General features: G+C 43.6%; 1 protein-coding gene across 3 annotated transcripts in view; it reads right to left on the bottom strand.

Moving 5' to 3' along the window:
* Positions 1-2,043: 2,043 nt before the first annotated feature.
* PDE6G (phosphodiesterase 6G) overlaps positions 2,044-13,101 on the bottom strand; it is a 51,032-nt gene continuing 39,974 nt past the window's right edge. The window contains exons 1-4 of one of the 3 annotated variants that reach the window (XM_029599236.1): positions 8,251-8,342; positions 4,531-4,838; positions 3,065-3,105; positions 2,044-2,340 (exon numbers count right to left, since the gene is read on the bottom strand). In XM_029599236.1, coding sequence (XP_029455096.1) covers positions 2,264-2,340; positions 3,065-3,105; positions 4,531-4,676 — 264 coding nt within the window. In that variant the 5' untranslated portion in view covers positions 4,677-4,838; positions 8,251-8,342 and the 3' untranslated portion in view covers positions 2,044-2,263. Of the gene's footprint in view, positions 2,341-3,064; positions 3,106-4,530; positions 4,839-8,109; positions 8,218-8,250; positions 8,343-13,101 lie in introns of those variants that run through there. The other 2 variants (XM_029599237.1, XM_029599235.1) reach the window with 2 other exon arrangements.

Below are 13,101 nucleotides of genomic sequence, written 5' to 3' on the forward strand. Positions count from 1 at the left end.
AATGAAAATAATACAATAAAAAGCAATATATTGCCAAAGAACATCTGGATGACCCACGAAACTTCCAAAGAACGTCATCCCAACTGTCAAGCTCTATAATGGTGGAGATATCATAGTGTGGAGCTGCTTTGTTGTATCAGGACCTGGCTGAGTTTGCCAGCACTGATGGAACCATGAATCAGAAAATTCTAGAGCAGAATGTCAGGCCGTCCATCCATGAGCTGAAAGTGGGTCATGCAGCAAGACAATGATCCTAAACATTCAAGTGAATCTTAATTCAGAAAAGTTGAAGAAGAGATTTTGTGTTTTGGATTAGCTAAGACAAAGTCCTGACCTAAACCATATTGCACTAATGACCAACCTGTGTCTCCATGAGTGCATGTGGCTCTTACTCTCCTATCCCCATGCAAAGGGGCAACACTGCAGAAGTCAGGAGAGGAGGAGCTGGACCAGAGACCACAGCTTAACAGAGAGAGAAGAGCCAATTGGCTCCATGCCTCAGCCTCCCCATCTTGTGCATGCTCCAATCAACCTATTGCTTGAGTAGAGGATTCTTCTCTGTTCTGCTGACTAAAAGGGGATTTAATTTAAAACAGTAACATAGTAATGATGGCAAAAAAAGAATAATAAATGGTCCATCCAGTCTGCTCAGCAAGTTTCTTATGGTAGTAACTGCCACTCTGTACAGGTTGCCCCCATGCATTTTGTAATTTAATAAGATTTGTTATATACTGCAACCTCCAAATTAATATCAAAGTGGTTTACAATTAAGGAGGGACTGGAGTGGATGCAGCTCCAGGCCCAGCAGATCACTGTGCTCCCAGGATTTGAAATTCAGCTGGCAGCAGAGGGGAAAGTGGAGTCATTTGGAGCTCCAGTCAGGTCAGAATGATCTCTCAATGGAAAGAGAGTGAATGTTGAAAGGGAGTGAAAGGAGAATGGGATGAATGCAGGTGGTAAATTCCTGGGGAAGGGCAGGCAGTGTGAGAATTAGTATATTATGTGGGAAGTGATACTTGGAGGAGAAGATAAGTGCAAGAGGGTGAATATTGGGAGAGTTGAGGAAGAGGATAAATGCTGGGAGGAGATAAGGAGAAGGTGAATGTAGGCTCTTACAACTTATTCCTCCTCAAAGTCTATGCTGGTACATGCATGAAGGAACCAGGGATAGGGAGGGTGGGTGGGTGGATGAAAGGACTCTGGGAGAGACGTTGCATGAGAGCCATGTGAGAGGGAAAGTTGTATGTGAAATAGTGTGGGAGGAGAGGAGGAGAGATCTAGTGATGGGGAAGAAAGGGTTCAAAAGAATTGAGGAAAAGGCAGTAGCGGCATCAAAGAAAGCCATAGGGGGAAGGTGTATGTGAAAGAAAGCCAGAGGTGATGACGGTAGGATAGTGAAAGAGCCAGAAAGGCGTGAGGTTTGGGGATCCTGGTGCTGGGCCGAGGGTAGGGGAGAAAGAAAACTATGTGGAGGGCAGGGTGGAGACAGAGGGAGTGGGGTCAGGGGATTATGAGGGTACAGTAGCCCGAAGGGTGGAGTGGAAGATGTTATTTTGAGACTGCTGAGCCTCCGCAACTGTTCTTGTGCAGGGTGGCGGATGTTATGCCTGGGCTGCTGAGAGAGGCAGATGGGGAAACAGTGTGGATATTGCGAGAGACCCGGTGAGGACAGGGTGGAATTGAGAAACAGACTGGTAGGTGAAGGTTGGGAGGATTCTTTGTTGTGAACCCCCACTCCTGCACACCCTTTCTTGTCTCTTGAAAACGAGAGGCTCTTTGGTTCTGTGCATTCTGGCTCCTGGACTGTTGAAGGTTGGCCATTCCTGCCATATTGAAATGCTCCAAGATCTGAAGCATGCCGTCTATGCAAGGCAGACTTCCTCCAATATCACAATGCTCTATGGAAGAATGAACTAAAATTCCTCAAAGGCGATGTGAGAGACTGATCAACAGTTACAAGAAATGTGCAGTTGGAGTTATTACTGCTCAAGGAGGTGTCACCAGTTACTGAATGAAGGGTTCACACACTTTTTCACACAAGGATACTTATTGTTGAACCTTTTTATTGTCTTTTAATCTTATCAAGGTAAAGATTAGGATCTGATCCTGTTTTGAGTATAAAAAATATGCTAAAGTAGACACAATCCTAGGGGCTTCACAAACATTTCCTCAGCATTGTACATCCTAAAGCTCACTGCAAGACAGGAACAAGACATAGAAAAACAGGTGTAGAAAGGATGGGTTGTGTGCTGCTCAAAGGCTCCTAGATTATGCCATACTGTGCCAGTTCATGAAGCTCCAAGTGGCTGAATGCCTCCCAGGGACAAATCACTGTGATATCTGAAACAAACGAGCACATTATTAATTATTGTACAAACATTGTCATATATGCAAACGGAATTAGGTAGCTGAATGGCTTTGGATATATCAATGCCAGGACTGATGGGGGGGGCTCAGGAGATTTGTGAAAGATATGCACCTAATCACTCAAGGACTGGAAACAGTGCACTGCCTGTTTCCCAATAACCCATGAGTGATGGGCTAAACTCTGGGGAGGCCTCACATCTGTCCTCCTCCACCCAAGAAAATATCATAATGCAACAAATGAGCAACTTAAAGACAGAGAGAAGCTGGTGCTCCTTGGTTTATATAAATGGGAGGTTGATGTGGAGGGTCTTTTTTTTTTTACATAAGGAATACAGGGAATTAACAAACAAGCAGAGAGTGGGAACAGAGCGAGGCACAAGATTCTGAGACAGGTAGGTAGTTAGCTCTCTCAGGTTCTCTCTATATCTGTGCAAACAAGGCTTAGAAGAGTGGATGGACTCCTTTGGTTGGAAGACGGAAGGATTCCTTTCCTCGGCTCAGCCCCAGGAACTGTGCAAGTCTATTCAGCTGCAGAGCTGTCCTTCTGCCACTAGAGGCCCTTTGGAGCCTTCAGGATCAGCAGTAATTGTTTGACTTTACAGATTATTTTCAAAGCTATAAGGGTTTCTATAGCATTATTCTTCTTAAATTAACATTCTTTAAAAAAAAAAAAAGAGCAATAAAATTCCTATTGTACCTGTTCCTAGACCTTCCATTCCTGGGATGTCATCGCCGAACCTGCAGGAAGACAAGAGCTTCTCATGAAAATGTATCATTCTGAGTTTTTCTTCCCAGGTGAGACAATATAAGACTGAAAAAGGTCCCCTAAACCTGTGCACATAACTTGACTCTTTCCAACAATGGGCAATCTGGTGTGATTTATAAAGAATGCAGTCGTAAACCATACATACATTAAGCTGCTGCAGATTTTACCCCAGTGTGTCGTGATATTGCCATGCGCTATTCATTCCATTTGTGTCTCCAGTGCGGATTTCTGCATAGCATGCTTAGTAACGTAGGATGGCTAACAGACAAGTGGCAGACATTTCTTTTCATTTAAATACTCTGCTTTTCCAAAACAAGGGAGGAAGTGAAAACTGTGAATTTGCTTGGATTTTCTAGTGGTTTTCAACATTATTGCTATTGAAAAAGACCTGAACCTTATCAGGTCTGGTCATTTTCAATATTGTAAACTGTGGACTTTCCCCACCATACCTAACCCAAGTTTTGAGTTGCTAGGTGCAGTTTAACACCTGATGGATAGATGAACGAACACATGGACTGAAGTACTGCTATATCACTTTTTCAGGCTAGAAACAGGGCTGGTACAAGAACATTTGGCTTCCTAGGTGAACCTTTGGTCATGCAGCTCCTCCCCTAACTTAAAACTGGCAGCAGCTCCAGCACAACGCTCCCTCCCTATGTAGTGACGGATTTAGGATTTTGGCACCCCCTAGGCACTGTTGGTGCTATTGCCAGCTGTCACCCCCCTCTACTCTACTCCTCCCAAGGTTGGACAACAGGGGGTAGAAGGTCTAAGGTACAATTCCCTAGTTTCCTGTGCCAAAAAGTTTAGAATTCTGAAGAAAAATTGTCAAACATTTCCATCTTTTATATTACGTTATGAAACTAAAGTAATGTTACACTAAATTCATTAGTATAATTTACATTATTTTTATTGGACGGCAGCAAATCTTCAGCCAGCCTGGGGCGCCCCCAGATTTCTGCTGCCCTAGGCACCGGCCTAGTGTGCCCATGGACAAATCCAGGCCTGCCCTATGACAGCAATGGCTTCAGCCCTCTCCTCTTTGGTAGAATTGGCTCTGGCACAGAACCCCCTCTCTGGGCCTTATGCTGGGTTTGCTGCCCTAAAATTTTGACGCTCTAGGCAACTGCCTCGCTTGCCTAATGGAAGCACCAGCCCTGGTTAGAAAACTTCTAAAGGCTAGCCAACCTCCAGTAAAGGGGTTTGCTTGTGGCTGCATAACATATTTATTGAAGCCCTTGCAGGATAGAGAAGCATGTTAGGCTCCAGGGGAACCACGAGGCCTGTGCCAGAGGCGATCTGTGGACTGTTTCCTCCAGGAAGCACCCAGGCTGACAGAGAAGAGAGGATGCTTCTCCTGTTCTTCCCCAATGCTTCCCTGGCAGTTTGACTCTTACCCTTGCACGCCTTTCTTTGGTGGTTTGCTTTTAAACTGCCTGGTTTGCCTTTGTTTAAATTTAGGGGGTCCTTTCCTTGGAGTTGCAGGTCCTCCAGTTACCCTGGTGGCAGATTTGATTTCAGGCTTGACTGGCTCCAGGTTCATGGCCGTTGGAGAGACTGCTGCTCTGCAGTCACTTCCCCTGAGTGGTTTTTCTTCACCCTGGAAGTGACCGCGGACCCGAAGGATGGGTGTCCAGGTGCTCCAAGCCTTCACAAATGTTCAGGGGCAGGAGAAAGGAAGGAGGGCAACATTTAAGAGACTGAACTAAAGAGAGAAAAAGAGTCAGGGCAAATGATACAAAGAAAGGAGAAAGGAATGAAAAGTTATTTTTCTTGCAGTGTATTCAGTCTTTCAACATCCAAAACACTTAATGAAAAGTAGAATTTTATAAGGGAAAGTCTGGGCTTTTACATATACGGTTGACTAAAGATGTTTGAATTTTCCTTTAAAGGCCTATTCTATTATCAGTTTTGGTTTATGTAGGCAAACATATATGGGATACATGTTCAATGTCTAGATTTTACGTTAGCTTGTCTTTAATGTGGCATTTTGCAGTTACTTGGAAGGTTTTCTTTAACTGTGCCCTATAATTTGGGAGTCCAGCAGTCTCTTATTATAAAAGATGTCACTTGTTGATTAAAAAAAATGCCCATCAATTTCCATTAAATATAGAAGCTGTCCTTTATTTTTTTTTGTCGCCTTGTTGGCATTATTATATATCATAGTACGATAAAGAATGCCATGATTGACTGTACCATTACAAAATCGGCCCCATCTCCCCTCACACACATACACCCCCCTTGTACTCGCTAAGGTCTGCTGAGCTTGTCATTAAATTGACTCAGGGACTAATCTTATTAATTCAAGGTCATACCAAAGGCAATCTAGCAGTTGTGCATTGTAGGGTGTTTAATATTAAATCAGTAAGGTTAACAACATTACAAAAGTATTCACTTTTCTAAAATCCTGATGATGATTCAAACAATACAAAAAAAATATTTTCAAACCCTTTACTCCATATTAGGTTTTGTTTTTGAAGAGGTTAAGAACTAGGGTGTGAGCTTAGTTTGTTTAGACTCTGGATGATTCAAAAGCTACTAAAAATAGTAAGCTATCATATATACAAATGTGTTATTCACATATCATTGCATTATAATATATTTTTAAATAACCTTTTCAATTGTATTTAATTTCTAATACATTTAATCTGAATTTGTATTTTGATGGACCCTTGCTTCCTTATTTGTCACACACTAAATGGGAATTCTCTCATTCATTTCAATTTGTTTGGATCACTGCCTGATCATAGCCTTGTTGAATTTTAACCATGATTACTGCTGTAAATACATTTTCTGAAACTTGTCTTGTGTGGATGTCTTGACTAGATTGTAAGCTCCATGGAGCAGGGACCATCTCTAACATGGATCTGTACAGTTCTAGATATTCCTAATAGCACTACAGAAATGATAAGTAGTACCAACTTCATTAACACAAATACATTATCTCCATGGTACAGTTTAATCCCATCCTTTGTACAAAAAATGGGCAACTACTTAACCAGTGTAGAATTCAAGCTACCACAGTATAACAAATCCAAACTATACCAAACCAAACCAACACATAAATAAAGAACACCCCCCCCCCCCCACCACCACCATCTATTCACAATAATATGAAATGCAGAGGGTCAAAAACCAACACTGGTGGCACACAGGGGGGTGAATTTTAAGTGTTGCTTGTGTTAAAAAAAGGTCTACATAAACGAGTATATGGGCCGTGTGTGAGCAATACGTATTTAAAAGGTCCACAAATCGTGCATGTGCGTGTGTGTGTAGTAAAAAAAACAAAAACAAAGGAGGGGGGGGGGGGGCAGAGTTTCTTGCATGTCAGGGGCAGGCCCAAAAATGTACACACGTAAATCCAAATTTTAAATCCAGCGGCCGCAGCGCAGGGCGGGCTGTTAGCCAGGGGCGTTTACTTCTGCCCCTGTTGAGATACGTCTGCATAATTCTCTGTTTAGGTCTAAATCGACTGGGTGAGGGGTCTGGGTCAACTGTTGGGAGTGCAGGCTGAAGAACCAGAGGGACCTTGGGACAGACTGCGCAAACTGGTGGCCTAACTGGTAAAACTGGGAATGTCCTTCACACGAGCAAGTTTTAAAAAACACTTACTTGCCCACATTAAAGCCAACAAAGCCCCAAGGAAGGTACGCAAAGTATGTTTTCTCGAGTAACCGCTTAAAATTAGGAGCCTACATACAAGTTGTAGCTGCATTTTAAATCGTACGCGTGCAAAATTTAAAATTTCAGCATATGGGTGCTTGCACACCCATTTTAAAGTTACCGTTAGTTTGTTTTTACTGTATGCCCTTATATTTTTTTTTATTTTTATTTAACAGTTTTATATACCGACCTTCATAGTAAATAACCATATCGGACCGGTTTACAATTAACAAAGAATATAACTGGGGTAACAATTCAAGTAAACAAAAAGTAAACAGTAGGTAGGAATGAGTCAAAGTTACAATCAACAGGGTAAGAGAACTTGGAAGCTTGCAATAAGCTGGAAAGAAGATAAGGCAGATATGATACCTTAAATCTCAAAGGGGCTGATGCAATAACTTAGCGTAGAAAGCGGGCGCAGAAAGTCAGCGCCCGCTTTCTTAATGCGCCCCCAAGGGGGCGCCATGCAATATTAAAATTAGGGGGGGTCGCATTAGCAAGGAGGAGCTAGGGTCGCTTGCATGACCCTAGTGCCTCCTTGCTGATGAGAACCCAATCGATTTTCGTGACTCAGCTGTCCGCTGGCAAGGAAAACCGATGCAGAGGGTTCAGGAAACCAACGCTTGTCAGTCGAGCGTCTGTTTCCTGAAGCCGTTTTTTTTTTTTTTTTTTAACTTTCTTTCTTGAATTTTTCATCCTACTTAATATCCCAACGATATTAAGTAGGAGGCAGTACAGAAAAGCAGTTTTTTCTGCTTTTCTGTACTTGTTTTTGATGCACTCAGCTTTTAACGCCTGCTCCAGGCAGGAGTTAATAGATGACAGTTAAATGTGCGTCTGAGACGCAAATTTTTTTTTTCGCATCGGGAGTGAATGCCTATTAGACTCATTCACATGCATTTGCATGTGATGAGCGCTATTAGATTCACTCCGCGTTGGACGCGCATTGAATATGCGCCAAACCCCTTATTGCATTAGGGGATTGATTAGCGCCTATTCTACCCGCGTCCAACTGCGGGTTTTAGAGTGTGCTTGGCTGAGCGCACTGTATTGCATCGGCCCCAAAGAGCCTTTGACAACAGTGGTATTAGAAAGATTAGGAGGGGTTTTTTGACTCACTGTTATGTCACTACACATATGACAAATTTAAACTGTACATCATTAAAGCATGCCAGAAGAGAACGCATTCAAGAGTGGATCTACAGCACCCAAAAGTACTGATGTAGCATATCTGTGTAACAGCTCTACAGCTGAGCACAGAACAGCTGATCGGTGGTATAAGTGCAGTGGAACTACACTCATTGCCCAAATACCTTCAGTCTGGGGCGGACGTGCTTTCGGAACTAGAAGTACGGCACCCACTGACAATCCAGAGAGCCGAAATCTCGTATCCCTCTGTTCTGGGTCCCCACCCCCTTTACAGTGTACCCTTTGCTGAAATGTCTAAAACTTACCCCGACACGACTGGATTATTTATGTTACAAGAACTGAACCAGCCCCGCTTGCACCTTTAAAGCAGCTGTTAATTATTTGATGAGCAAACAGCATGTGACTGGCTTATATTAAGAATGTGTTGGTGCAGCCTAGCAGAGTTTTTAAAAGCAGCTTATCTGTAGCACAAATCCTTAACCTTCAGCCAGCTCTTTCTGGATCACAGGCATGTGGGGACTTGGAGGGAAGGGGAAGGAGGAGAAAGAAGTAGGACCCTGCTGCGTCTGGGCTCTCTCCCTATTCCTGGCACAGCCACCTCTTTCATAAACAAATTCTGCTGTGAAGAAGCCACAGAAACTCCCAAATTCTCCTACTTAGAAACTAGTACTGCCCCTTACTTCCACTGCGGGCCCAGAAACACTCCAGGTCAGAGCAAGTCAGGCACAAGAACAGAATAATACAAAGACAACAGCATTTTATGCTTCCTAATATTGCACTGCATTCTGTCCCCTCTGTGCAAGCCTCATGAGATGGAAAAACCACAGTCACTGTTATTAAGGAAGGGAAAAGATCTAAGACGACTTTCTAGATCCGAGCATTTTGGACAAACTGGGAACTGAGGACATGGATGGAGCAAACCCAAGAAAGTTTTCTTCTAGAAGAACTTCAAAGACACCAGGCACTTCAGAACATTGTCATTCATGATCACAGTTCTGAAATGATAATCTGCTGCAGGTTCCTCCTCCTAAAGGCTTAACAGCAATGAGAAATACACATTGTTTTTTTTTAAGGGCGTTCATTAAGGATGGCACAAAATACTATCCTGAAGCCTTAATAAAACGTCCATTTGCTGTCAAATTTCAGAGAATTCCTGGTGGAGAAATTTCTAGAAGTGTACTGCTGATACTCAATTTGTAGGTCTTTATGGCACTCAGTGCGACCCTTCTATAAGTTTTAAAGTGTTGCAAAATCAAATGCAGATGACACTTTGATGTAACAACTAAAAAGAAAAAGGGAATGTTTAATTGTTTTTCTTTTGAGCCTTGCCACCCTGATATTACTGGAGTTGATGATGTGACCGATAAGTGCTTTAGGCTCAACTGCCAATGAGACTTCATTTCAAAACACTGACCCTCATTTTAGTCCGAGAGTTGCTTGTCCTAGACCAGTGTTAAGAGTTTGCTTTCTCTGCATTTTTTGTAACCTTGGAATCCAGCATGACTTTTCCACAACCTTTTAACTTTGTTCTGTTCTCATCTTCTTCTCTATTACCTATGTAATACAGTAACTCTGTCTTGCCAGTATTTTGTCCTCTGCTCTGTGTTCGTCTGTCCAGTACTTCCTGACCTTCACGTTACTGGAATCTCCAGCATGGTCAGGACCTGGTAATTCATGTAGTATATCTGAGCGTCCAGCGTAATTGGTTGATCTGCAGAATAGCTCCTAAAATACTTTATGACAGTTCAGTAACACAATTTATTTATTCAAATGAAATGTAAGAGGAGTGGTAACTTACCACGCTATGAGAGCTTCACTTGCCTATCCAGAGAAGTCTGTTGAGAGCCTGGGACAGCTCCCAGCACCTGCTGTTCCTCTACTCTGGAATAGCACTGAACCCAGTTCTCAGGTAAGAGGATTTATCCACCTCCTGCATAATAGGATTATCATTTACCCCCTCAGCTCTTAATCTGATGACATGCCTGGTGCTATGGTCACATCATTACTGAGAACCTGAGAAGATGAGATGTATATTTGTGTGTGTGTTGGGAGGTTGGAATAAAGTCACCTTGAAAGTCAAAGGGTTAGTGTTATCCTATACTCTATTGCTACACTTCAAATTGTTCCCTAAAGTGTTTTTTCTCAGTTGTAGCTAATTATTTAGGATACCTCTATACCACTGGTTCTCAATCTTTTTTCGGCCGGGACACACCTGACAGATGGTTCTCACTTGCGTGACACACTGAACATGTGACCGTCACGGGGCTAAATGTAAATATACATTCTACATCCTCAGGAACCCCCTCGACCCCCCCCAAAAATGGGTGCAGAGCAGATCTAGGGCAGTACCCATACAGCTCACCATACAAAAAAAGATATTCTGGTTCTGATGACATCTCAGTAAAAGCAAAACAAACTCCCTTTACCACCAGGCACAATAGCCCTCCTTATGAAAAGACAGTAATTTACTACTAATGCATGTTCTATTGAGAAAACACAACAAATAAGATTGATACAAATGCCTACATGCTAGTAAAATACCTCACCTCAGTCACACACCCAGAACTGACCTTCACCAAGTACAGAAAGACCACAAATTATAAATATGGAGACAGAAACTGGAATGGAAAACCAAAAAAGCCACTCTGCATGCAGTGCAAACCTGGAGAAATGGAAAGAGAAATATAGCACCTAACATAGTCCCAGGATTTGCAATAATGCACACAAACTAATCCACACAAAGTTACTCCTGTATTATGGAACACACTCAAACAGTAACAACCCTACCAATGAAAAGGCAACACTACAAATATTTACAGGCTGATACACTACAGTGCGCTCCGGTGGATGGGTGCCGGTGGAGCGCACTGTTAACCCGCATTTGGATGCGCGTTTTTGACGCGCTAGCTTTACCCCTTATTCAGTAAGGGGTAATATCACGTCGAGAACACGCGCCCAACCACCCCCCCCTGAAACTAATAGCGCCCGCAACATGCAAATGCATGTTGATGGCCCTATTAGTTATTCCCGCGCGATACAGAAAGTAAAATGTGCAGCCAAGTCACACATTTTACTTTCAGAAATTAACGCCTGCCCAAAGGCTGGCGTTAATTTCTGCCGGCACCGGGGAAGTGCACCCTCCGACTTAATATAATGGCAATATTAAGTCGGAGGCCCCAAAAGTAAAAAAAAAAGTTAAAATTAAAAAAAATAATTAAAAATCGGCCCGCGGGTCGGAAGACAGATGCTCAATTATGCTGTCGTCCGTTTTCCGAACCCGTGGCTGTCAGCGGGTTTGAGAACAGACGCCGGCAAAATTAAGCATCGGCTGTCAAACCCGCTGACAGCCGCTGCTCCTGTCAAAAAAGAGGCACTAGGGACGCGCTAGTGTCCCTAGCGCCTCTTTTTACTGCGGGCCCTAATTTGCGTAGGCCACCCTCCTGAATCGTGCGCCCAGGAGAGTGGCCTGTGCGCGCGCCGGGAGAGCGGGCGCTCGCCTGCTCTCCTGCTCGTTTTTCTGAATCGGCCTGTTAACCAGGCCTCAAACACTAATACACCTCCTATTAAGAAAACAGAATAAGCCAAGCTGCTATAGATCCCCACTCAGAAATAATTGTAAAACTATACTAATAAATGTTACAAAACAGCTGATGACCAGAATAACATCCAACAATTAAAAACTCATAAAAATTATTAAAAATTGTCCAAATATCAATAAAATCTCAAAACAGCAGACATCGCATAATACCCAATAATTAAAATGGCAATCAAGAAAAATAATCTTAAAAAGCCACCTTTACTTACCCTCTCCAGCAATTCTCCTACTCCTTTCCCTTGCAGGCCAATAGCACTCACCAGAAGCAGCAGTGGCTGCTGAAGCTCTGTCCTCACAGTCCTCTTCCTTAGGGCCCACAACCAGTCACTCACGCACAGTCTCTGTTTCACACAGACCAGTAACCTCCCTAACTAGTATCTCTTCCTCACACATACACCAGTCACCTCCCTGACCAGTCTCTGTCTCTCTCACACACCAGATATCTTCCTGACCAGTCTCTCTCTCTCACAGAAACACATCACTCTGACCAGTCTCTCTCTCACAGAAACACATCACTCTGACCAGTCTCTCTCTCTCAATCACACACATGCTCTGTCACTTACATACAAGCTCACACATACTCTGTCACTTACAACCACACACACACACACACTGCCACTCATGCACCCATTGTACCACACACACACACAAGCTCTCACTCATGCACCTAGGCACCCATTCTACCACACACACACAAAGCTGCCCACTCACGCCCCCAGGCACCTATTCTACCACACACAAAGCTGCCCATTCACGCCCTCAGGCACCCATTCTACCACACACACACACACACAAAGCTGCCACTCACGCACCCAGGCACCCATTCTACGACACACACACACACAGACACACAAGCTCACATGGAGCCTCTTCTCATTGTTTGGCTCAATAAGCCTGGCCTCCGCTTATCAGCCGCTGCTGGCCTGACCTCCGGTGGCGTGCAACGTCTCTGCAGCCGCCGGCGGCCTGGCCTCCGGCGGTGGCACGCAGCATCTCGCCATTCTTCGCCCCATCCCTGGGGAGAAGGGAAGCACAAGCGGGGCAGTGGGACACCAGGAGCCGCGACACACCTGCCCGTGCTTGGTGACACACCGGTCGAGAACCGCTGCACTAAACTATTAAAATAAATCGAATGTCACACAGTGATGACCTTCTCAGCTGTAATACTGTGCAGTCTTGATACTGCTGTTAACTTTGCATTTAAACATTTTCCATTAAAACAAGCTCCCAATGTTTTTAATAGTTGTAAACATCTCCAGCAGACCGGCAAGCTGGGAAGTCTAGACTGGCTATCAATTCTGGAACCTAATCTGACTACTTCAGAGGAGGGAGAGAGAGGGGAGAATAAGTCATTTTTTTATTATTATCTAATTACAGGTAGTTTCAGGCTCAACATCATAGACAGAACCAATGGTGGTGGTGTAAGCCTGTGTGATTCCACAGTTACAAGGGAGTATGCAATTGGAACAATATTTAGATAAAAAAGTAAGAGGATTCTTCTCTAATCAGAGGCCTGGTAAAGCAAAACAGCTTCACAATCAGCCTGGCTTGTTTCCTCTGC

This window comes from Rhinatrema bivittatum, chromosome 4 (genome assembly GCF_901001135.1).
Source record: "Rhinatrema bivittatum chromosome 4, aRhiBiv1.1, whole genome shotgun sequence".
Classification (NCBI taxonomy): Eukaryota; Metazoa; Chordata; class Amphibia; order Gymnophiona; family Rhinatrematidae; genus Rhinatrema; species Rhinatrema bivittatum.